The 27,386-nt window shown below is 35.3% G+C and overlaps 1 protein-coding gene across 6 annotated transcripts in view; it reads left to right on the top strand.

The window, feature by feature from the left end:
* Window positions 1-27,386, top strand: part of LOC136030000 (uncharacterized) — a 169,334-nt gene that overhangs the window by 77,921 nt on the left and 64,027 nt on the right. For all 6 annotated transcript variants that reach the window (XM_065708602.1, XM_065708607.1, XM_065708606.1 and 3 more), the window contains one exon: window positions 8,972-9,020. In XM_065708602.1, coding sequence (XP_065564674.1) covers window positions 8,972-9,020 — 49 coding nt within the window. The remainder of the gene's footprint in view (window positions 1-8,971; window positions 9,021-27,386) is intronic.

The following is a 27,386-nucleotide window of genomic DNA, read 5'->3' on the forward strand; positions in this document are numbered from 1 at the left end:
CGGGACACAGGGAATATAAATGACGACCGGGACACAGGGACACAACTACAACGGAGACGCCGGGGGGCACAGGGGGATATATAAATGACGACGGGGACACAGGGATTGTTCGATTAGCAATCACCATCAACAAAGCTCAAGGCAATCATTAGAATCATGAGGTATAACTAAAAAAACTAAGAAAAAGGTAAAAAACTAAAAACTAAAAAAAAGACCAATTCAAAAACGAATGTATATACAGACCGGGACACCGGGACACAAGGAATATAAATGACGCCCGGGACACTCAAAGAGAAATCACAGACTGGGACACCGGGACACAAATGACGACCGGGACACAGGGAATATAAATGACGACCGGGACACAGGGACACAACTACACCGGGGATGCTGGGGGGCACAGGGGGATATATAAATGACGACGGCGACACAGGGAATGGTCGATTAGCAATCACCATCAACAAAGCTCAAGGGCAATCATTAGAATCATGAGGTATAGATCTGAATACGGATTATTTTCCCATGGACCATTATATGTTGCATGTTCAAGAGTCGATAAACCTGACAATCTATTTATATGCACAGACAATGGGACAGCGAAGAATATTGTATGTTCGCAAGTTTTACGTAGTTAAAAACATATATATCTATCCATATTCACAGGTGGGACATAGGGACACAACTACAATGGCGCGTAACTAATATGGCGCGTAACGACTTACGTGCGCGGGGGGGCTTGGGGGGGGCGAAGTGCCCCCCACCAACTAGGTGTTGGGGTGGCGCGAAGCGTCACCCCAACAGCTAGTTTATTATAAAGATAGCATTTATATGATAGTATGTTTATTATGTGTGTCTAAAAAGCCTTGAGGTATTAAGGTGAAACATTGAGAAAATACAGAGAGGAATTCCAAGCAGATCCAAAACACTAGGCCTATATGCATGATAGGCGTTCAAAGGGCGTAGCACTAATATCAAAGGAACGGCTGAGAGTATAAAGTTGGAACTTTCAGGTTTAGATACCACCTTCCGTTGACACAAATTGAAAGTTTGAGAAATCGATTTTGTTCAAAATTGGCATAAGGTCAAGTAATTGTTCCTCCGTGGATGCTCTATCCCCCTCCCCACAGCCCCCAAACAAGGTTTGTAAATTATGTAATTTCCCTATTTTTGACTTGCAGGATTTATTGTTAGGAAAAGACAGAATGTTAGATCTTGGGGGTGTTAAAAAGCCTAAGGGTATTAAGATCAAACTTCGAAGAATGTTGAGAAGCATGCTAGACTGGATCAAAAGACACTATACGTATCCAATTTAATAAAGCAGCGTATCTGGAACATCTTATGGACGGCTGAGGGTCTTAAGTTTAAGCGTTCAGGGTATGTTAAGGGGATGAAAATGGTCAGATGGCAACCATTCCCCCTACACAGACCTACCCAATTACCCTCAAAACATTTTATCAATATTTTTAAATAGTGATCTTGTTCAAAATAGTCCAAATATTAAATAACTATCCTTTCGAGGATGACATAAGACCCCGCAGCCCCTGGGGAAAGTGTTGCAGCTTAAATAAGTTGTCCATTGTTTATACATATGGTTGGTTATCGGGAAGAGGAGTATGTTTGATCATGAGTCTCCAAATAGACTAGGTTTATTAAGGTAAAGCTTTTAGAAATGTTGAGGGGAATGAAAAAAAAAAATCAAAACACGCTATTTACGGGATGATTGTAAGAGGGCACAACTGTAATACCTAAGGAACGACTAAGGTAAGTTAAAACTTTCAAGGTATCTTGTTGGGGACGCTGTAAACAGATTGGAGGGTCTCCTCCCTCCTCTCACTTATCCTCCCCTCCTCTCTCTTATTCTTTTATATGCACCCTTAAAACTGATAGTAATTTTGAAAAACCATTTCAATCAAAATAGGTAAAAGGTCTAATTATTATGCCTCCAGGGATGCCATACTCCCCCAACCCCTGGGGAAAGAAATGGAAATTATGCAATTTGTCCATTTTAATATGCAGGATTTATAATTGGCAAAGTGGAAAATCTTACTACCTGGGTGTGTCTGAGGTACTGAGCTAATTGTACTGAGCTGAAATTTTGAGAAATGTAGAAGGGCATATTGAGCTAATTCAAAAGTCACATGCCTACTTTGAATGCAACTACGACTACGACCACTTGTGACTGCGACTGCAGCTACGTGTGACTGTGACTGCTTTCACTTTCTATTACTTTCAGGAATTTCTTAGGAAGATACTGAACATAATCAAAACACGCTAGGATATATGTAAAATCAAAATATAATAAAAACTATCAGGCTTTAGAATCTTACGGCTAAGGGAAGAGAAAAACGTTGTTTTTTTTTTTAATTGGACTTGAATATTCAATTTAACTTTTATTTGTTTTAAGATCTACCTATTCATCTATATTAGCACCTATTATCTCTATGTTGGCTATAATCGTTTATTTTAATTTCTGTTTGTTTTAAGTTTCATGTATTCTTTCATAATATTGTCATTCGTTTTGAGTTTAATATTATTCTATGAAGTCATTCGGTTTTTTACTCTTCTTTGAAAAACTTCTTTTTCGGGAATTTTTTTTTAATTACTGAATAAAAGTTATGATTTTCCCCGTCACTGATATTTTTTTCTTGCAAAACTGTTTCTTTGAAAATGTGTTTCTTTCACTACAATTGGTCGAGCTACAGGAAGGGTGTGTGAAAGCACAAGGTGGCTGGCTCCCATCCCGCCATTGCCCTTCCTGGCTGAAAGGCCTTGAGACGGAGATCAGCGACGCCGGTTCGGGCCTTGAGGGTTTAGTGCCGCGTCCTTTACCTTTTTTATTGTTTTTAATGGGTCAAAAAACGCTTTATACAAGGTTATTGCTGCTGTTGCAATCTTGATTAAAAATGAGATCTGTTACGTTAAGAGATAAAGAGCTCCACGAATATAAAAAGAAAACCTAAATAAAATTATCTTAAATATTACTAAAAATAAATTTTATCACAGGAGAGGGGCTGATAACCAACAAATGAATATTAGAACAAAATAACTTGACCTACCCTAGAGAGAGGACAACAGCTCTGGGATGAGTCTCCCTTTTACTCCTTTATTAATTAGCGTAAAGAAATTCAGCGTCAATAGACATTCTTTTATTATTTTTTGGAGTGGTATTTGGTAAGTGGTATTGGAGTCAGAGTTTTCCGTACAGTGAAAGTGATACTTTGGTGTCATTTGTGGATTCAACTTGGCGTTTAACCTAAGCCAATCCGTTATGAATTAGCATTGCTCATTACATATATTCGAAAAACCTATCATTTCGCTCATTCCCCTTAAGACAAACTCTCATTCCCCTTTTGCAATGTTCTAATATTTTTCGTATAGAAGTTGAATCACACCGTGCACACTTCACATAAAAATAATGGACACCAAAGGAGTAGTGGCAGCTTCAGACTTTCGAGTTTCTCTGGCTATTGTTTTTTGATTTTTTTCCTCTAAGCCTTTTTAGTCCGTAGTGTTTTGACGTTTTTGATGAACATATATTTTGCGATGGCATTTTTAATGTTTAGTTGTTTCCTCATGCATAATAGATAAATGGAGTACAACAAATGAGTTGACTAAGATTCAAAACTAACATTTTCTGTCCATGAAATCTGCTAACCCTCAATTCTTATTTGGTTGAAAACGTTGAAATTTTCTTCTCTACCCTTTACCCACGAGTATCCACATAGAAAATTTTGTCGTTTTTGCTCTTTTTTATAACTAACTTGCGAATAACTTTTCAATTAAGAAATAAGCTTGATCGGCTTTTTAGTCTTTCAAGGATTGAAAAGATGTGAAAAACCGCTTATAATACAAGGAATTTTATCGAAACTTTTATCAAAAAAGTTTTGTCAAATAAAAGCTCTGACATCAAGTAGCAACTTCCATTAAGGAGCTTTAAAAGTTCAGTAACTAACTTTCCCATTTGTACAAACGAGGTACTTTCGTGATACTGACATTACAAGTAAAGAACAAAAATAATAAATTACCTCCTCCGCTCTTTAAAATAAAAGATTCGAACAACTAACTGTAAATATTTGAGCTATAAATGCTAGTAAATGAATTTTACAGGGCAGATATTTGGCCTTAGGTTTAATTTTTGATATTAGAAAGTCCCTTTGCTTGAGAGCATGGAATGCAGTAGTGAAACATCGGTGATTATCCTGGAAATCTTCTGCAAGTGCTTAAGTGCTTCTCACTGCCCTGCCACGCTGTAGTCACACTTTCAAACAAAATCCAAATTATTGAGTTTTTTGGTTAAGTTTTATTGTTTGTAATTGAGCTATGTACAACGGTCAATTGTAGTCCCTTGGATTTGCCAGTTGGAGCTTTAATGCATAATTTGTCGGAATTAGAAAGGGTTAAACCTTGCATAAGCTTGGAATTTGTATGATCTTTACAATTTCGAAGTCACTTTGAAATATTTCTCAAGAAAAGTTTTAATCGGACTTTTGAAGATAGGTCAGGCAAGTAAAATTTTTCATGTATTTGAAACAAGAAAAGGGACGATTTCTCCTGAAAATGTGAATTTTTTCTAATATTGAAGAATTATCATTGATACACGTTTTTTGAACAACTTCATGGACATATTAAAGCATCGTGGCACTGAGAGATTTCTAGCGCTTCTCTACAAGTTTCTAGTGCACTTCCTTTCTTCTTTTTGCACTTCTTAGGACATAATTTTTTTAGTTACAGCTTTAAAATTTCTTTTTGTGTTAAGGTTAAACAAATTACTATTTATTTTCTCAAAATTTAATGTTAAGTCATGACTGATATGAAACTGTTATGTTCCGATAGATTTTTTTTTAAATATACTTCTCCGATTTCAATGAAACAGAGAAGATTTATTGATCGGCCCTGATTCATGGAGAAAATGAAAATTTGCTTGGTATATATCGCTTCTCGAAAGACAGGAGCTTTGGTACTGAAAGGCAATTTCAAAAGCAATCGGGATGACCGAACATCCAATTAGTTGAAAAAGATTTTTCTTGTAATGGGACCTGATAGATAGTTTGACATAAAAGAGAGATTAATTCAACAGAGTTTAGTGGAGACAATTTGTTTCTTTCATACAAGCGTTTTTCATTTGTCTCCAGGGTTCATTGGTATTCCATTATTACAATAGTTGTTTATAACATTCCAGAAAGTAATTGTGACTGTCAGTTATTAATGTCATCTTAATAGAATCTTCTTCTCAATGTTTTCTTAATATCTCTTCTTTTTCTTCTTCTTCAAAATGTTTTCTTCTTCTTAATGTTTTATAAGTAAAAAGAGGTAACTAACTTTATGAACGTAAGCACGCTGTATACCCTTGGAGGGTTTTCACCAGGTGGGATGCACCTTCCTTAAATTTGGTTCCTATTCCTAATTTGTATATCTCGGTCAGTACAAATCATCCTCGTTCGGCTAACTTATACATTACTGAGCCGAGCCGAGTGGATTGGTGCGCTGGATTTAGGGCCCTTTTTACGAGAAAGTGAGGGTTCGAATCCTAGTGTACTCAATTCTTTGGTTTGGGATGGGGGTCATTGATGTGACACTGTAAGCTCAGCCAGAGTCGACCCATCTCTAAATGGGTTCCTAAAGAAATCTCGTGAAGGTAAACAGGAAGGGTGTGAAAAAGCACAGGATGGCCGGTCTTCATCCCCCATTGCACTTCCTGGCTGAAGGGCCTTGAGACAGAGATCAGCACCACCGGTTCGGACCTTAAATGTCTAGTAAAAAAAAAAAGGTAAAGGATACGGCATTAGACTTTACAGTCCATACCGGCGGTGCTGATCTCCGTTTCTTGGCCCTTCAGCCAGGAAGTTCAATGGGGGGTTGGGGGCCAGCCATCCTGTGCTTTCGCACACCCTTCCTGTTTACCTTCCCCAGATTTCTCCAGGTACCCATTTAGAGGTGGGTTGACTCTGGCTAAGCTTACAGAGTCACGCCACTGACCCCCGTCCCAAACTGAAGAATTGGGTACACCGGGATTCGAACCCAAGTCCTTTCAGACAAAGGATCCCGAATCCAGAGCACCAATCCATTCTAGTCTAGTCTAGTGCCGTATTTATTTTTACTAACTATTATTTAAAAATAAACATTCTTTGTATTTTTTTTAAATCAGCATTTGTTCCCACGAAGCTTCTTCAGACTTTGCTAATTTGTTCGAAAATGGGACACACAATTAACATGCATGTTAGGGTGCATAGTTACCATACGCCAATGAAATAAAATGTAAGGCAAAACACTAGCATTTAAGTGAAGCTTCTTCAGCAAGAATTTTTGAAAAGATCAGCTTGCAAATAGGATTTTAAATAAGAAAAATAGGAACTATATAGTGGGCGGCAGTCTTCAGAATACCTGAAAAAAACACAATTTTAGGAAGAGCAATACATAATAATCTTGTTCAAGCTCAAAAATGCTTTACAGAAGAAAATAAACATAGCAAAAGAAAACAAACTCAAAGTTTTAATGAAAAATGATACCTTACACCAATGAAATAAGATGCAAGACAAAACACTAGCATTTAAGCGTATCTTCTTCAGCAAGAATTTTTGAAAAGATCAGCTTGCAAATAGGATCTTAAATAAGAAAAATAGGAACTATATAGTGGGTGGCAGTTATCAGAATAACGGAAGAAATACAATTTTAGGAAGAGCAATACACAATAAAAGAATAAAACAAGAAGAATATTCACATCTAAACAGGCTTTCTATAGCAAGAAATGTCAAGAAAAAGAAGTTAAAGACTTCCTCTGATTAAAAGAACTGTATAGAATGTGGCAGCCATCAAGATAACTAATAAGCAACAAAATTTTAAGAAGAGCCAGATAAAAAAGATGCATTAACAAGAACAACAGTAAAACACTTATATCCAAACAGAACTTCTATAACAAGAATTGTTGCAAATAGTAAACTGAAAAACTCTTCGGAATAGAAAAAGGAATCGAGGAAACGATGGTAATTTTTATTAATCTCTCTTCCTTTTTAAATTCACCCTCCTCAAATGCATTCAACATCGGTAGTTCAATAGAACTTTTTAGGAACATCAGTTAACAACTGACAACTAATATTATGTTATAATATAAGAGCACCACAATTAAAATAACTGAGAATAAAACAACGGAAGATAAATAAAGAGAAAAAAAGCGAAATAAAGAAACTGGTATGCAACACTAAAGAGTATGAGTAGCTTATAAGAGGGAAAACTGGCGCTAGCGTTGGCGAAAAACTATCAATGTCATCTAGCGCTTAGCGACAATTCTTCTAGCTTTGCAATGTTTTTTTTATCAGGAACTGAGATTAGACACTCATTACTACCCTAATTTTATCAATTACATTGATTAAATTGATTAATCTTATCATTACATTGTAAAAATTTCGAAGTGTCTCCAAGCGCTAGACAACGTTGATAGTTGTTTTTTTGTTGACGCTAGCGCCAGTTCCCACTCTTATAAGTTACCCATACTCTTTGTGCAATACTACAATATTAATACTAGAATAACTGCTTTTGACACTTTAAAAAAAATCGTTATGAACATACGAAACAAAGGAAACATCAAAAAGGTGAAAAGACGTGGGGTCTTTAGACTTTAAGCTTTTCCATGCTCAATGAATCATCATCTCAAGATTGGTTAGATAAAGCCGGAGGTGTATCAATAATATAATAAGTGTTACTGAAACATTGATAAGTTGTTCGTTACGAGAGGTATATGCAAAATTTTGTATAATTGAAATTCGAATTTTAACCATAACTTAAATATTTTAATTTTACTTTTCAGTAAAGGTCCAATGACAGTTTAGCATTAAAGGTTGTTTATTGATGATGGAATTTTGAAATACATCTTATTGTTCTCTGGGTGTCTGTTTATTTTTTGTCCCCATGCTGGGTTCACTTCGCATGCCCCTTCTGCCAGGCATTTCTTCATTTCTTTGCTTTTTGTATTTTTTGGTGTTTTTTTCTGTAACATTTTTGCTATTAATGTGACGAGGTGTATTATTTCTTTTATAGAATAGAATATATTTATTCACTACAATAGCCGGAGCTATTATTGCATGTCATGACAAAATAATTTATACCTTCAAAAACACTCACAGGAAAATTTAAACAAACATTATATTAATCAAACATTAAATATTAGTCGTGTCAATATTATTAAAATGACGGGTAAAATATGGGACAAAGTATTTACGATATCTCTCAGTACTATAGGCTGAGCAAGTCAGTAACTGTGGACAATTCTTTTTATTTGTCAGAGTCTAGTAACTGGTCCTTCAGTTGGGGGGCTCTCAAGGTTGGGTAGTAGACGACAAATGAGTTGGAGAATTCAAACAATTTAGTCCAAATCTATATGCTAAGCCATGTCTACGACTATCAAGTGAGTCCAAATTGAGTTGTTTCAGTGCATCCTTGTAAGTTGAGTAGTTTTGTCCAAGTATAATTTTTACAGCTCTTTTTTTGTATCGTCTCAAGTTTATCTGTTTGATCTTTTGTCAATCCCAGATGCCAGGCAGGGCATGCATGCTCAAGAGAAGGTCTAACATAGCTGCAGTATACAGACTTTAAAACCTCAGTTGGTGTACCAAATCTTTTTAGGTTGGAAAATGAATGTAAAAGTGAGGCGCCTTGTTTAGTCAGATAGTCAACGTGCAAATTCCATCTTAAATCGCTGTCCAAAAGTATCCCAAGTATTTTAACAGTTTTCTTTGTTGGCAGTATGGAATTATGAGAAGAGTGGTTGTTATCCTTTAGGAAGGAAAATATGGCGACTATTTGCCAACTTTACGAGCTCTGATCCACGTTGGGGGGTTAATGTTTTTCTTATCTTTAAACGAATTAAATAGAAAAATAAAACGACATTTAGAACGTTAGACGAGACGGTAATCAAGACGAGAGATGCTCTTCACTTATTTTTAATATGAATAGTTTAATCATAGCTACTTTTTTTCAGGGAAGGTCCAAAGATGGACATGGTTACCAATCCCCAGGTGGCACACCAGGTAGAGTTTTATTTTTATTTATCTAATTCTTTTAGTTCATCTTAAACATGAGCTACTAAATGAGCAACTTGTACTAAAACCATTGACAGTTTTAGTGTTAAAAAAAATTGTTTTGTGAAAAACGTTACTGTCAAACTTTCGTTGCTATCGTTGGTTACTGTCTAAATCTTCTCAAGTGAATTAAAAATAAAAAGTCAGAAAGGGTTCAAACTGAGTCTCTCATATGCCAGACATGCCAAATTCTCCTTTTCAAGACACAATAGAAGAATGTAAACAAGAAAGAGGGAAAACACTCACAAGTAGGACTTTTGCAGCATGAAATGTCGAAAAGTGGAAGTTGAAAAGTTCCTCTGAATAGCATAACTGTAAAGAATGTGACAGTCATCACGATAACTAAAAAAACTATTAAATTTTAAGAAAATCCAGACACAATAGAGTAATACAAACAAGAAAAAAGGTAAAATTTGTACATCTAAAAAAAAATTGCAAGAAGTACCGGAAAGAACAAGTTGAAGAAGCTTTCTCACTCTAAGCTTTTTTTTCAAAATGTTATAAAAATGTTTTACAAGGTAGAATGCTAAAGCATTCATGCTTTATCTTTGGGAAAAAATTAGCGTTTTTTTCTTTACAATACATTTTAAAAGCATTTTACGCTCACGATTCACTAGACCTGGCTTATCATTGCCTGCAGTCTGAGACAGGCTCTGAGAAATGAAAAAAGTAAACGAGAAGAAATAAAAAAAAAAGAGTTCAACATTAGAGACTCTTATATATAAGTTTAGTGAATTTTTTTTTCGAGTTTGAATCTGCTTGAAGACTAGTTAAAACGTTTCATACGGTAAACTACTCAAAAATTCCATTTTCTTTTGAAGGCTAAAAAATTAGCGAAGGTTGTTTTTTCTTTTATATAAATTTAATAGTTTAAAACATTCAAAACTCATTACACATTGTTAACCCTTGACTTTAGTATTTAGACTGACTCCAAAAAAAAAAAATAAACACAAAGAGAATTGAACTTGGACCCCGACAAATTTCTGTATGACAAGACTAACTGATACCCAAAATACGTTTAGAATATATAATTCAAAATATATAATAGAATATATATAGGAGGATCTCTATTTAATTAGGGATCTGGTTCAGTTAAGTGAGAGAAGGGGGTCAAAATAGTAATTTATACAGCGTGTATGCAAAATAACATACGTAGTTATGTACTATATTTATACAACGTTGATACAACATAATTTGTATAATTAAATAGTATTTGCACAACCAGTAAATAACGAGTGTATTATTTTAAAGTGACTCAGTAACCAAGGTGTTCCTATTTAACTCAATCCCGTTTAAATCAACCCATTCACTCAACCCTTGTTTTAACTCAACCTTCGGTTTGACTCAGCCTCCAAACAAATCAACTCTCATTCAGCTCAATTCCAACACAGTTCAACCCTCATTTAACTAAACCCATTATAACTCAACCCCCCAATCACCTAAACCCCCACTCAATTTAGCTCCAATTTTATTCAACCCCTGTAACAGTTTAGGGTAGGTTGAATAAGGCTAAATTGAATGGTAGTTGAGTTAAATGGGGGTTAATTTGAATGGGGTTGTGTTCAATGGGAGTTGACTTACAGGTGGGTTGAGTTGAGTGGATTTGATTTTGAAAGGGCTTGAGTTTAACCGGGATTGAGTTAAATGAGGCTGAGTTAAACAGATGTTGAATTAAACATCCACCAATTTTTGAACCTCATGGGGAATATCTGGACTTTTCCCTGTTATTTCATCGTTACTGCAGATGGTTCAATAAGCGTCAAAGGTAACTTTGTCAATGAATGATTGAATTTGGAACGATTAGCCTTTTCCATGAAAAGGAAATGTTGTTCCCGTGGCCAAACCATCTGTAAAAACGTATCATTTTGCTTTTTTTGGTATATAACCTTCGAGATGCTCATAAGTCTGACCATTTGTTTCTTTCTTTAGGGTAAGAGAAACAACGGACAAAATTGATATAGCCGATTAACCGCAACTTTATTAGGTTCTTCCCAACTTCTTCTTCTTCTTTTTCTGTTTTTAGATTTCTAAAGATCCACGTTAGCCCTTCAGCTGAATTAGAGAACTTTTCGTTCTTGAGCGGTCATTTATAAATACAAGAAAACTTTTTATGAGAGCTATTTGGAACAAATAAAAGTCAGATGTGGTTATAGGGGGGTTAATAAAACGGACGAAAAACACTGACATAACTAGAAAAACTCCAACTTTTTTTAGCTACATTAATTACTTTTTTGGAAGCTGCAATGTGTGTTAAAGAATTAAAGTTCAAACTACTCATTATATAGACTTCGTATTATACTAAAAAGACTCATTTGAAGAGGACTATGAATGAAACCTTGCTTACGCACAGGAATAATTTTAGACGAAAAGATGAAAACTTCAATTTCTTCTCGACCTATTTTGGCCGATTTTGAATATGTTTCGGAAATTTTATTTTCCGGTTCGAATGACTATAAAATCAAAACTGTTGCAAATTGTTTGAAGTAACCCCTAAAATTAAATTAGATTGACTTTACTGGATATGAAAGTTCCACGTTGAATCTCCCGTGCGATCGTGCGCTCCAGATATTCCTTCCGGGAATGGTAATAATAAGTAAGTGAATTAGCGATGTTTTCACAATTGAAAAAAGTTTGGAAGAATAGGAAGCTAAGTCTGCGAACCAAGATTAGAATGGAATTTAGACTGACGTCAGGAGTCAATTTTAGCTCTGAGACGTGGGCCCTTTGAAAGATAGAGGGGATTTGGTAGTTGTTTTCCAGAGGAAGTGTCCACAGATTTGTTTTGGCACCCGTTTAACCAACCGTGTTTCAAACATTAAGCTGTACGTAAAATATGGGTCTATCTCACTTCTTAGGACTATAATCAGAGAAGGACTGAGATGGCTAGGACACATTTTGCAGATGAAGGATGACAGATTGCCAAAGATCATTTTCTCTTGCCATCCATCTAGGGCTAAACAAAAAGCAATTTGGAATAATAATATTTCATAAAGATTATGAAGTCTAAAAATTGTAAGACATTGAGATAGGATTTTTTTTCTTTTTTAATGAACTTTCAAAATTAACGGTGTTCAAAATTCTGACTTTTAGTTAATATGAAAAATACTAAAAAAAAAGGACCAAAACAACACGAAGAGAAGGAAGAATGATTTAGCTGAAATAAATTCAAGAAATTAAAGAGCGTCAAAAACTAAAATCGTTCTGTGAAATTCCTTACAAATTTATAAGCTAAAAAATGTCAAAAATGATAAAAAAATTAAACAAATAAAGGAAAAATTATAATTTATCGACAGAAATGTATTTTTACAAAGCTAATTGGTCACTGTCGACGGTGACAATACGCTTGGCGACACTAAGAAACCTCAATCGTCGAATGAATCCACAGGCAATTCCACATCGTAACCAATCAAAGTTAACCAATCAAAGTACAATAAATTTCATTATTAAAAAAGGAAAAACTTGAAGACCGTTGATAAAAATGCATGTAACACAGAAACAGTAAACTAAAGATAAAAAAACAACAAAAAAACAAAGGCATGCAAAAGTACAATTAAACAAGTTATTAATAACCGTTACACTGGCATAGGCATACCTAGGGGGCCTAGCAGGAGTAGGCAGACACCTCGCAAGAAAAATCATTTTTCCGCTGTATATATCGACTATTGCCCGGTTTATCTAAATATAAGACTTGAAATGGCTGATCTACCTGCCAATTGACACCCCCCCCTCAGACAAAATCTTTACCCATGCCAATGTACACACATACAATTATTACAGCTAAAGGCAGCTTTGATCCTTTGGATTTACACGACGCTCTTAAGTTTGATCAGTCATATATACTAGCAGTTAAAGTCAAACTTCAATTTCAGTATTTCACCTTTTCAGGTTTCAGATCTTTTTGACTACGTGGAAGATATATAATATCTTCATCTTCATCCAATATTTACTATAAAATAAGGGATTTAATTGTAATAGGCCATAGACGTTTTTTCTTGGCCCAAGGACCGAATAATTTGCACTATTATTTAAATTTAACAGACTATTGCCTTTCTTAGCCTACTAATTTTAGAATACAATCATTCACCCCAACGACGTAAAAAGCGACAAAGACCACACTGCCTATCCATGTTAAATACAAACAACAGGTAGACACAACAGGGAATTTTTCTTAAGACAGTGGAACCTTGACTCTAAATGAAGTTTTCAACCCTACAGCCAAGGATCGTCCTCAGCGAAACAAATGAAAACATAAAAAAAAACTCACATTAAAATACCACCAGTAAAACCAAAATCTTCTTAAAACAACCCTAGTTGAACATGACCTGGTTGAACTTTCCTGAAGTAAGGATGCTAGGACTGTTTTAAAAACATTTTAGTGTTATTGGTCGTAATTTAGTGTGAGTTTTTTTATGTATTCATTTGTTTTGCTGAGGACGATCCTTGGATAGAGGGTCAAAATATTCATTCAGGGTTAAGGTTCTACTGTCTTAAGGAAAAATTCCCTGTTGTTTGTACTTGTTGTTTGTATTTATCAGCCCAAAGAACCTTCAGCTGTCGAAAGGCAATCTCTCAAAAATCTTTCTTTGCAATGCAGCATGTCTAAAGTCTATCTTCCCAACCCTGTGATGCCTCTTTCCTTTTTGATTTGTAGTGAAAAGTTTCACATAAGTATGTGCAAAGAGTAATTAAAATGTAGTACTACTTTATCTGGACCCTGCCAGCTCCACATAAATTTGAAGCTTTAGGTTCATAGTAGACATTATTGTTTAACTGTTAACTGTATTTTTACCAAAATTAGTGATACTCGAGCAAATAGTTGAGTTTGCCAAAATTCTTTATATTTGAAAAGTACATTTGAGCCTTTTAAAAGTCAATCTGGCCAAGCCCAAGTTTCCTATTTTTTTTAGATTTTAACGCCAAATCAGTTGATTAGCCCTAAAAATAAAGACAAACACCTAATATTTGCAATCAAGGTTTGCCATCAAACAGTAAAGATTTTTTATAAAGGAGCAAATCCTAATCTGTCTATTTTAAGAAATATTTAAAAAATATATTATATTAAAAATATATTTAAAGATAAATTTAAAGAAATTCTCTGAACACACTAAAACAAATACCCGCCAATCCTTTGACTCTTCTCCACTTGTGGATCAATGATTTAGAATTAAAAGCAGGAAAGTATAACCATTTGTAATCGAATTGCTTTGTTTTTCTCGTGAATTTGTTCAAATTGGCGGCTGGATGGTTCATCAGGGCTTTATTTTGTTTATGCCTTAAAAAATGGTTCAGAGCACATTGCGTTAAAAAAGCACTGAATTAGTTGTTTCAAGTAGTAACTGTAGGAGAAATAATTTTAAATGACGTTAATAAAGTAATTTTATTAATTAATGATTATACCAAGTTACACAATTGGTATTTGAGTTATTTTACCCCTAGATTTATTTACCCTTCATTTTGTTTTTGAAAACCGATCGGTTTTGGAAAAAAAAAATTATTATCCATTCTGATCGTTTTTTTTTTTTTTTTGCATCCTTTGTCAGTTTTCCCGATTCCGTGCTTTTTATGATATTTATACTCCTATGTTCGAATTCAGCCCCTCGGGTCTTGTGATAGTGATTTTTCGAATAAACATCTTATCTTATCATTACTACCTTTTTTGCATCTTCATTGAAATTTTGTTTTTAAATACTCTCCATTGGCTTTGAAAATAAATTTTGTACCGCTCCCCACACACACTTTCTTATGAATTGGCACCTTTGGGTTGGAGATCTAATATTTCTAATAGTATTGTTGTAAATCCTCTAAATGATGATAACATACAGTTTGACTAATTAGGGATGTATAATTCCCCCTTTGTTCTCTTCGAGTACTACATGACTGGAAATTAGATCTCACTTGTTGCCTCATTTCTCAACTACAAGGCTCCCTAAGGTCTACTCATTTGTTCCTGTGGAGATTGTCTATCCTTTCTTTTTACCTGCCATAAAAGTCCTTAGAGATTTCCCCTTGTTTTTCACAAGGACTAAGTAACCATGACGGACCATTTGTTATTTCATGAGTTTCAGTTCAAGAAACTTCGTTCATAATTCTGTTTATGTTTCTTTTAGGGGATTATAAGGGAGCTAGAAAAATTATTCCGAAAAGAATGGTTTAGCGTCTTTTCAAAATACAAAGTAAAATAATAATAAAAATAATAATTAGTATTATTGTTGATTTATTATGCATAAAAAAAAGAAAAATATAGAATGCGGAATCTACTTAAATAAAACACTGTAAGATCACATTAGTCCACGAACGATCAGATAAATTACATCAGCTGTCGATAATCCTTCTTTTGATCAACTGGGAAGTGATACATAATATGTCACTTCTTGGATGTGCTGCTCTTTCTGTGTCTCAAGGGTATTATTTAGCAATGGAAAGAGGGGCTATGTAAATATATATATATATATATATATATATATATATATATATATATATATATATATATATATATATATATATATATATATATATATATATATATATATATATATACTAGCTGTTGGTGTGGCGCTATATAAGTTTTCACGGAAAGGTTGGTCTATAAACTTCAAGTTTCAAAAGGGAAAAAAGGACTTTTTTGTTCAAAATAGTTCGAAGATCAGATAACAAACACTTCAAGGTCAAAACAACCCCCCAGAGCCCGGAGACAAGTGTTATAACCTATGTCCTGGAGGCATATGAGGTTTTTGTGAAAGGGGTAGTTGTATAATCTTCAGAGGGGCTTTTTCGATTAGAATTTTGAAGTTATAGCTCCATTTTAAGGGTCAAAAGTGATTGTAGGGCAACTACCCCTCCCTGCGCCCTTTTCTCAAAGTGAATTCAACGGAAATTTTGAGATAGCATTTTGTTCAAAATTGCCCATGCATCATAAAACAATGCCTCTAGGTTTGACACATTCCCGCAAAGCCTGGGGTCAAGCGTCGTAAGGTATTCCCCAGGGACGTACAAGATATTGTGAAAGGGGATGGTCGCATGAACTTTGGCGGGGGCCTAATTTGATTGGATATTGAAAGATTAAGGGCAATACCCCCTACGTCCTCTTTCCCCCAAATGTAACCAATCCGAAAATTTGAGATAGCCGTTGTGCTCAAAATAGTCCACACGTTATACAACAATGCTTTCAGGGCTTACGAAACCCCCAAAGCCCCTGGGCAAGGGTTGCCAGTTATGCCCGAGGGCATATAAGGCCTATGTGGAAAATGTGGCCGCATAAACTTTGGAGGAGTATCATTTGACTAGAAATTGGAGAACTATTTCTCTCTTAAAGAGTCGAAAGGGATCGGAGGGAAAATAGCTTCTCCAAGTCGTCTTTTCTCCAAATGTATACGATCTAACTTTCAAGATAGTCATTTTGTTCAAAACAGTCCAAAGATCATTTAACAAAGCCTTCGGTGCTGACACGATCCCTAGAGTACAGAATAAGGGTTGTAAGCTGTCGCTCAGAGGCATCGCATGTTTTCGTGGGAGTGGTGGTCATATAAACCTTGCATGAAGCTTATTTGATTGAAAATTAAAAATTCTATTTTATTTTTAAGAGTCAAAGTTGATCGAAAGGTAACTAGCCCTTCCCACCATGACCTCTTTTCCCCAAATGTATCGGATCAAAGTTTTGAGATAGTTTTTTTGTTCAAAGTAGTCTAAATTTTAAATAAGCAGGGTTTTGGGTTAGACCCCTCTTCCAGCCCTCAGGAAATGGGCTGCAAATTATGCTAGTTACCCATCGTTACTATACAAAGTTTTTATGGAAGGCATGGTCGTATAAACTTTTCATGTGGCTCATTCGACTGGAAATTGAAATTTCTTTTGTCCTTTTTAAGAGTCTAAAATGATCAGATGGTAACCAATCCTCCCCCTCGTGTTTTTTCCTCAAATACATCCTATTAAAATTTTGAAATAACCATTTTGTTCAAAACCATTCCCAATTCCATGAACTATCTAGAAGTTGAAAATCACCCAGAGCCCCTGGGGCAAAAGTTTTAACTTATGCAAGTTTCCCACTGTTAACATCTGAGGTATTGTAGAAGGGTTGGTCGTACTAACTTTGGACGGTGCTTATTCAATTGGAAATTGAAACTTCTAGTTCTTTATTTAAGAGTCAAAAGTTATCACAAGGCAATCAGCCACCCACCGCTTTTTCCGCAAAGGCATCCAGTCAAAATTTCGAGATAGCCGTTTTATCAAACAGTTCGTGGTAACGAACTGTAGTAAGGAGCGATCCGGCTCAATAGTAACCAAAACTGTAAAAAATTGAATTTTGATATCAATAGCTACATCAAAAGAATTGCATTTTAATGCTGATTTTAAATATATAAGTTTCATCAAGTTTAGTCTTAGCCATCAAAAGTTACGAGCCTGAGAAAATTTGTCTTATTTAGGAAAATAGGGGGAAACACCCCCTAAAAGTCGTAGGATTTTAACGAAAATGACACCATCAGATTCAGCGTATCAGAGAACCCTACTGTGGAAGTTTCAAGCTCCTATTTACAAAAATGTGGAATTTTGCATTTTTTGCCAGAAGACAAACCACGGGTGCGTGTTTATTTGTTTGTTGTTGTTTTTTTTTTCCAGGGGTCATCGTATCGACCAAGTGGTCCTAGAATGTCGCAAAAGGGCTCATTCTAACGGAAATGAAAAGTTCTAGTGCCCTTTTTAAGTGACCAAAAAAATTAGAGGGCATCTAGGCCCCCTCCCACGCTCATTTTTTTCCCAAAGTCAACGGATCAAAATTTTCAGATAGCCATTTTGTTTAGCATAGTCGTAAATCGTAATAACTATGTTTTTGGGGATGACTTACTCCCCCACAGTCCCTGGGGGGGGGGGGGGTTGCAAGTTACAAAATTCAACCAGTGTTTACATATAATAATGGTTATTGGGAAGTGTACAGACGTTTTCAGGGGGATTTTTTTGGTTTTGGGGGTAGGGTTGAGGGAGGGGGCTATGTGGGAGGATCTTTCCTTGCAGAAATATGCCATGGGGGAAAAAATTCAATGAAAAGGGCGCAGGACGAATCTGGTCACGTTAGAAAAAAACGTCAAATTAAGAGCTTAATATACAATGCTGGGTGTTCGGAGCCTCTCTATTATGGAGTATAATTTGAAAATGACACAACTATACGAGCGATAAAACATCTATACCACAACCATAACTCAACTAACGAAAGATCTGCTAAGAGATAACACAACTATAAAGCGAAAACAGGTGAAAACTAACGGGAAAATAAACGAACTAAGAGGTGGAAGGGGCCCAGAGAAAAAATATAATCCTTTTTCAATTTTGAGCCTAACTTCCCCAAAGGAGTAATAATGTCAGAAGCCCCGAAATACCGAATTATTTTCTTTTCAAACAGTTCGTAGTAAGGAACTGTAGTAAGGGGCGACCCGGCTCAATAGTAAACGAAACTCTAAAAAACGGAATTTTGATGCTAAAAGATACATCAAAAGAATCGAATTTTTACGCTGATTCTAAATATATAAGTTTCAATTAATTTAGTCTTTGTCATCAAAAGTTACGAGCCTGAGAAAATTTGCCCTATTTTGGAAAAAAGGGGGAAACATCCCCTAAAAGTCATAGAATCTTAACGAAAATAACACTATCGCATTCGGTATATCAGAGAACTCTATAGCAAAAATTTCAAGCTTCTATCTAAAAAATGTGGAATTTTGTATTTTTTGCCAGAAGACAAATCACGGGTGTGTGTTTATTTGTTGTTTTTTGTTGTTGTTTTTTTCCCAGGGGTCATTTTATCGACCAAGTGGTCCTATAATGTCACGAGAGGGCTCATTCTAACGGAAATGGAAAGTTCTAGTGTCCTTTTAAAGTGACCAAAAAAATTGGAGGGCAAATAGGCCCCCTCCCATGCTAATTTTTTTCCAAAAGTCAACAGATTAAAATTTTATGATAGCCATTTTGTTCAGCATAGTCGAAAACCATAATAACTATGTCTTTGGGAATGACTTACTCCCCCACAATCCCTGAGGGAGGGGCTGCAAGTTACAAACTTTGACTAGTGTTTACATATAGTAATGGTTATTGGGAAGTGTACAGACGTTTTCATGGGGATGTTTTGGTTTCGGGGTGGGGTTGATGGGAGAGGGCTTTGTGGGAGGATCTTTTCTTTGAGGAATATGTCATGGGGGAAGAAAAATTCAATGAAAAGGGCGCAGGATTTTCTAGCATTACTATAAAAAAAAAAGCAATGAAAAAATAAACATGAAAACGTTTTTTCAAATGAAAGTAAGGAATAGCATTGAAATTTAAAACGAACAGAGATTATTACGCATATGAGAGGTTCTAAAAATACTTTAGCATAAAGAGCGAGGTATTTAGGAGGAGATAAATACCTCGCTCTTTATGCTAAAATATTTTTAGTGATTTCAACTATTTATTCTACGGCCTTTTTGATTCAAGGGTCATTCTTAAAGAATTGGGACAAAACTTACGATCTAGTGTAAAGAACGAGGTATTAACAAGGGTACAAACCCCCTCGTACACATAATAAAAATATAAGAATATAAAAGTTTGTTACGTAAGTTAATTCTTAAGTTACGTATATTTTTTACTAATAAAAACGTTCGTTGAATATTAAAAGTTCTAGTAGCCTTTTTAAGTAACCGAAAAATTGGAGGGCAGCTAGGCCTCCTTCCCCACCCCTTATTTCTCAAAATTGTCTGATCAAAACTAAGAGAAAGCCATTTAGCCAAAAAAAAATTAATATACTAATTTCATTTCAATAATTTATGTGCGGAGAGCCAAAATCAAACATGCATTAATTCAAAGGTTCAGAAATTAAATAAAAAAAACTAGTTTTTTTAACTGAAAGTAAGGAGCGACATTAAAACTTAAGACGAACAGAAATTACTCCGTATATGAAATGGGTTGTCCCCTCCGAAGTCCCACGCTCTTTACGCTAAAGTTTTTAATTGTTGTAAAAAGTAGAATTGTGGCAAAGAGTCAAACTTTAGCGTAAAGAGCACGGGATTGCGGAGGGGACAACCCATTTCATATACGGAGTAATTTCTGTTCGTTTTAAGTTTTAATGTCGCTCCTTACTTTCAGTTAAAAAAACTAGTTTTTTTTTTATTTAATTCATAAAAGCCCAGATGTCAAATAGCTATGTCTCCGGTTTGACCCCCTTCCCAAAAGCCCCGGGGAAAGGGATATGAGCTATGAAAGTTGCTTATTGTTGCTTTAATACTTGGATTTACTGATTGGGGCAAGGGCTGTAAGTTATACAAGTTGCTTATTATTACTTTTTGCTATTATTATTATTGTTTATTAAAAACCCGCCTTCATATAAAAAGGAAATGAGGGGGCACTACAAAGAGAAAAAACAAAACAAAAGTAAAAATACCCCCATGCAACTATGAAGACGTAACTTGAGTTGAAGAAGTCGGATCCAAGTATGTCTTGAAATCTTTTGATTGTGTTTTTCATAAGTTTAGAAACGGTTATAGTAGGATTTGTTATGCACAGAATAATGATGAGTTTCAAATTACGCGTCCAAATTGGATATCTCAGTAGGTATTTTGCGAAATGGAAGAAAGTGGAGCGGATTTCCAATTTATCAAAGTTAGTAGGAACCTCCCGGAAGGGTGCAATGTAGAGGATTTGGGGGAGAGCCTCATTGTTGTACAGCGTTCCAAAATAAAAGTGATTGAAACGAAGCTTAGCAGAGACTATGGAAGCAAATGAAGCTGATATGTGCTGTTTTACCCCTTTTGTTAGGAGGTGACGAGTGTGAGAAATGGTATTTCCAACAGGAATACCAAGGTAAACTATTTGATGAGAAGGGTAGATCTTTGAATTCCTAAGTACAATTTCATGAGGAAGTGAGCCTTTCCAGTTAAAAAGCACAACCTCAGTCTTTTCAGTTTTAAATTTAATACTAGATTTTAAGTATTTTGCTTGCAGTTTTTGGAAAGTCTCGGAAATTTTGTCCAAAGTTCAGCTGATGCTGAAAATGTGATCAGCATAAATGACTATGGAGATATTGAGGCCAGAAAGAAACGCAAGACATTTCACACCTGGTTCTCAGCTTCAGGGACTAGTTTTTGGGATAATCAAGTGAAGCAATTGCATCTTGTCTGGCTCCTCTCTTAACTGATAAAGTTCAATCCAGTGGCATTGCTCTTTCGTCTTGCATAGGAGGGATTTTAAGACGGACTCGTAGATTAGCATACATATCCCTTTGAAATCTGATGATAGCCAGTTTACTCCTCTTTTAACAGCCCTTAAAAGCATAAGGGGTGGATCAGGGAGTCAAAGGCATGGCGAGCATCATGGCTCACCAAGGCGAGTGAACTATCTGTACAAGAAGCATCGAGCAGAATATTAGCAACAGCAGCAAGGGCATCTGCACACCAAATGCATTTTGGATGTTAATATCCAAACTGATCTGGAGGCGTGTAACATTTTTGTTCAAGCTCTTTTATAACAGTAGTGTACAGCTTACGTAAACTGGTTGATACAGTGATGGGCCTGAAAGATGGAATAGGAGAAGGATCTCTCATGAAGAATGTTGACGGAACTAAGCTTCGTGTAAAAATCATCTACAGCAGTAGCGCAACTTGTTCTAAAAGGACAGTACTACCAATTTTGATATGCGCAGTGTGATTTCCATCTATGCCTCGTGACAAATTTAGCTTAAAGCGCACAATAGCATCAGCCACAAAAATTACGGATACTGTAAAATCAGAATCAGAAAATACATGCAAAAATTGGTCAAGCTCTTCAGCATATTCGTGTTCAAGGGGGGGGGGTTATGTGGAGAGAATTTGGTCTTATAGAAGGAATACTACTCATATAGAGGAACATCAGCAGTGGAAAGGGAGGTGCTTGGGATCCTTTGACGTGTCCACGAAAGGAAATGAGGGTTGCGAGGGTTGCCTTTAATTTTTTGAGCTGACTTTTTAGTGGTTTTCTTGCTGTGGCTGAGAAGTTCCTTAGCAAACAGTTTCTTTGTTGCGGTGCGGTAGGAATTAACAGAATAGGAATATTTTTGGTTGCATTCAATCCATAGATGTAGGCAGAACTTTGCTGAAGCCCAAGATTGAGAGAGATTTTGATTTCCACGCCACTTGGAAATATTCCTGGATGGCGACGCTTCAATGGAATAGCACAAGATCCTGCATATTGTAAAGTATGGCATATATCTGCACAATAAAAATCAAGGAGAATGTGTTTTTCCTCAGCGGGCAGCTGTGAGTGCTTGATTAGAGGGACAAACTGTACCTTAATCTATGAAAAGACTGTAGAAACACTATCCCAATACAGTTCCCAATTACGTACATACGATGGATTTGGTATTTTTGGGTGATTAGTATGTGTCTAAGAATTTTTATTTGGTGAGAAAGAAAACTATACAGACAGGTGATCCGATATTAAATAATCACAAAGAATCTTCGGTTGAGATACTTCCAAGGAGAGAGAAATGACTACATGGTTTATTTTGGATGTGGACGAGGAATGGTGAATGTATGTGAAATTTTGGTCTTTTACAACAATATAGAAACTATTATCGGATATTTCAGCATCCGGAGAAAAAGTTAGGTTATAGTTAAAATTTCCAACAATTAGACATGCAGAATTACTTGGAATAATGCTTGAAATTCTTCTACATAGCTTTTCAAAGGCATGAGTAAAAAGGTGCTCAGACGTATCATAATGGTAATCAGTCGGCAAATAAACATTATAAATATCATCAAAGTTAACAGCAAGAAAGTAATCACAGGATTCTACACGCAGCGAACGTAAAGTGGAATTCACGTAGGTCACAAAACCGTCCGGTCTACCACCACCGTTCACAAGAACGGTCTACGTTCAAGATCGTTCACAAGAACGGTCTACCACCAGCACTACTTTGCTTTGCAGGAGATGCATGGCAAGTAAATTCTTCTCTAGTATCCAAAAGACTAAGGCTTAACTGACTTATAAGTTGCTCTTGGAAGCAAGTCACATCATGTTTTGACACAAGCTCATCAGCAACTGAAGAATTTCAGACAAACCTCTGGGGCACGCCCTCCCAGCGGGGGGGGGGGGTAAGACTGTTGCAAGGGTGACATACAGCTGTTTCCAAAACATCATTTTCGAATACAAACTCAAAAGTCGAAGAGGTGTCAAAAAAATGAATCAGCAGTATGCGTAACCCACATGTTTTGGCCAAGAGTAAAGGACAATTTTACCTACTTTGACAAACAAAGTCTTAGAAATTACATTGCCGTTTGTAACAACTTACCTATGTGAAACTGGTTTTTCTACAGTAGCTGTCTTAAAAACAAAGTATCGATCTCACTTTATGATTAAAAAGAAAATAAGAAACGCAATTTCTTCAATGATACCACGGTTTCAGAAAAATCGTGCTCAAAAACAAGCTCAATCGTTGCATTAAATTTTGTTGTTGTAGTAGTATCAAATATAAATTAGTTTTTGTTTTGTTACTATATTTCCTAAAGTAAATATATTATATTCTTACATAATGTTATATATTATGTTGTAGCCCATTAAATAAATTATAACATCCAGTTGAGTATATATGAAATTTGATTTTTAGATAAATTAACGGGACGCAACAATTTGTTTTTTAAAGGGGGGCACCAATTTTTTTTAAAGGGGAGTGCCAGTACAAAAAGGTTGGAAACCACAGTTTTGGAGACTGTTCAAGAAACATAAAGTTTTCAGTAAAGCACCAGTTACACAGTAGCCAATTACATAGTAGACTTTTACAGTTAGGGAAGGGTGCAGCAGACAAACTCTTGTTTGTAGCATTTTTTGTTCGTTTTAAGCTTAATTTGTATATTCATCTTAAGTTTTACTAGTTTTAAGATTTATTTATTCATTTATATGGTACCTGTTGTATGTTTGTTCGCCAGGATTTTTATTTTAATATCTGTTCATTTTGAATTTCATTTATTCTATAATAGTAATTTCTGATCGTTTTGGCTTCAAATCATCGTAGATTCTTATTTCTTCTGATCTTAAATTTAATATAGCCTTTACTTTTCTTTGGGAAACTTCTTTTCGAATAGTTTTTTTTTAATTAACTTCAAAAAACTTGAAATTTTATCATAAATTGGCAGGAAATGAATAATGTTTTAACTGTAAATAATCCTACTTTAGAGTGATAGGTCCATTGATTCCGTCAACCAATTCTCCTAAAATGTTGAGGCCCAAGAAACAAAAATAATGATAGAATAGTTATTTATAAGAAGATCAAAAGTCTTAGTAGGAGTGTGGCAGAAAATTACAAAAATAATAACACGATAGCATCTCGCAAAAATAAATTTCCGTAAACTATATTCACTACATATCTAGAATTATTTTAATGTCTTTGAATTTTCTAAAATCTCAGTATATTCCATATATTTCATAAACGACTGACTTATTTTTTATCTACAACTCCTCATGGATACCGAGGATTGTGTGCACCTTGGATGTTTTGTGTGACAAAATTGCAGATTTCCCTTTCCCTGAATGACTGAATTCCCTGAATTTCTTTTCCCTTGAATAACTTTTCTGCTCCTAATCCAGTTTGGTTCCGTCAGTATTATGTTTTCAGTAAGGTGTTAGTTTTTTTCAAAATTTCAATATATTTTTCAAAATTTCAAAATTCAAAATTCTGCAAATATAGAGAATATCACGAGTCAGTTTATTTGAAACAGTCTAGCATTGCAGATACGTGTTGCACAGACTGCGAGTAGAAGGTTTTTTTAGTTTTTACTTCACTCTTTACTTCCACCAAAAAAGTTTTTTTTTTTTTTTTTTTTTAATTGACGAGTAAATGATATTCTTTCCGGCACAATAGCTTTTTGCACTTACCTTTGTTTAAAGTAATTTTAATAGCTTCTCTCAGTCCCTGGTGGCCACTTTTCCGAAGAGTGCCTTATTATAAACAAATTTCTGTTACACCCTTAGTAAACATACGTAATTGGACAAAACACAAGAAAAAAAGAAACAAAACCGGAGAGAAATTTAAAGTCTGATGTGAAATGACTATTTTGTAAATAGTCTCATTAGACTTGGTATAATGCTTAGCTATGTTTCTTGTGCATTCTGCATGCATCATAGCTACTGAAAACTATGCGACCTCTCCTGAGGTGGAATTGACGCATATAAGCTCTTGAATTGTGCTCGTAAATATGGCGTTACTCATACGGTTTTTCTTTCAATTTCGACAATTTTCTACAATAATTAGGCAAACTACTAGGACAAAAAGTTATAAAACCGGAGAGAAGTTTAAAAATCCTTACAAAATTACTATTTTTACCAATGTAAAAATCAATTCTTTGTCTTTTTAAGCAAGAGATGCATATATAATAAAAAAGAATGTGATATTAGAGAGAATTACAATTAAAAAGAGAATGGACAAAATAAGACAAAAGATGTTGATAGTATAATAAAGCAATAAATTATAAAATAAAGCAAATGATAACAGTCGGAAAAAAGGTCACCACTGAATGATAATTTAAAATTTGGATTGTAAGACTCATTTCCAAGCATAAATTGGACAATGCTACAATGAGGAAAAACTTCCGCAATTAGAAATCTCCACAAAGAAAACACGTTGTAAAATTTGGTGACAGTTAATTCTAGACTTTATCGCACAAAACAAAGGGACTAGTGAAAATAGACCTTTCCGATACTGTTCTCGCAACAAGTAACAAACCATTAATTCCAAGGTCATTTCCAGTGGAATGAGTCTTTCATTAATCTGAAAAAGGCAGAGGCACAATACTATGAATATATTTAAATGCGGAAGCAGGTTGACAAATAAAGAATCCTTTGAGATATAATGAACTAAAAGAGAAAAGAAGGTATAAGCGCAGGATTAGGCTATTGAGATGGAAACGTCCTAAGAAAGCAATTCTTTCCTCATAATATGCGGAAAAATTGTTTTTTCCACAATTGGAAGTTCTAGTGCTCTACTTAAGTGACCAAAAAGATTGTAAGGTGTAAGGTAACCAGGTACTTGTGTAATGTACAGCAAACACTCAAGTGCTTCATCTAACTAGAACATGTTCTTTGATGCTCAATCCTAATGAAATATCACGAAATATGATGAAAATACAATACTTAGAAACAAATTTGGGCTATATATATGAAAATTAGGGGGTGGGAGTAATGTATAGCGGGTCTGCACGCAAAATATGTTAGTGTAAAATTATTCCCCATATTACAAAGTAAGAATTGTTTTCTAACTTCTAACTATCTGAATACTTTAGAGCCACCCCACCCCCTAATACGGAAATATATAGCCAAAATTATATGTTTCCCATCTATTCTGTCACTTGTGTTTGTCTTGTCTCATGCTAAACTGAAAGAAGTTTAACGAAGAAACTGATTTGCTTTCGATTTTTACAGAGCATAAACTTTAGTGTTTGCCGCTTAATACACAAATACCGGTAAGTAGCTCCCCTGCCCACCCCTGTTTCCCCCAAAGTCGTCTGATTAATATTCTGAGATAAAAATTTTGTTCAGCATTGTTGAAAGACCCGATAACTTTGCTTTTGGGGCTAAAATGACCGCCTGCAGCCCCTGGTAAAAGGGTTGCAAGTTATGAAACTTGCCCGTTGTTTACGTATAGTATTTGTTATTGGGAAGTATGCAGACTTTTTTTGAATGGGTGATCTTCTGGTGGGGGGAGTGGGACTTTCCGCGGAAAGAATATTTTTTAGAGAGGGAAGTTTCAGGGGGCGGGTTGAAATTTCCAGAGAAAATCTTACACTGGAGGATTTTGCCAGAGTTCCTCTACGAAATCCTTTTTTTTGTCTTACTTTCTGTTTGCCGACTTAATTTTACGCGTGGAGATGTTTCAGGGGAATTGTTCGGGGAATATTTTCAGCGGATTAGAATTGCTTAGAGGATTTTTTTTGGGGGGGGAGTTTCCGAAGGACCTACCGTGGATTTTCAGAAATTTCGCTTAGACAACGTCATAAAATATCTAAGATCACAACTTCCGTACAAATTCTGACGGAGTCCGCTTAGGTCAGAAAAAGAGTACTTTACAATCGACAATATTTCTGACTTATAGATAAACACTATTTTTGATACTGTACTTAAGAAAAAGTGACTTGAGAACTTCGTTTCATTTATACCATATTGCCAGAGAAAAAGAGGGACTTATGCTCAATTACTTAGCATTAAAAAATGGACCTTAATTCCACTGGTTTATTTTTTGGGCGCATGTGACATTGTTTTTATGGCACTTGGTATTAACCAAGTGACATATAGCAGTCGCCAATTCTGTCGGTCTGTCGGTCTGTCTGTCGGTCTGTC

Source organism: Artemia franciscana, chromosome 8 (assembly GCF_032884065.1).
Source record: "Artemia franciscana chromosome 8, ASM3288406v1, whole genome shotgun sequence".
Classification (NCBI taxonomy): Eukaryota; Metazoa; Arthropoda; class Branchiopoda; order Anostraca; family Artemiidae; genus Artemia; species Artemia franciscana.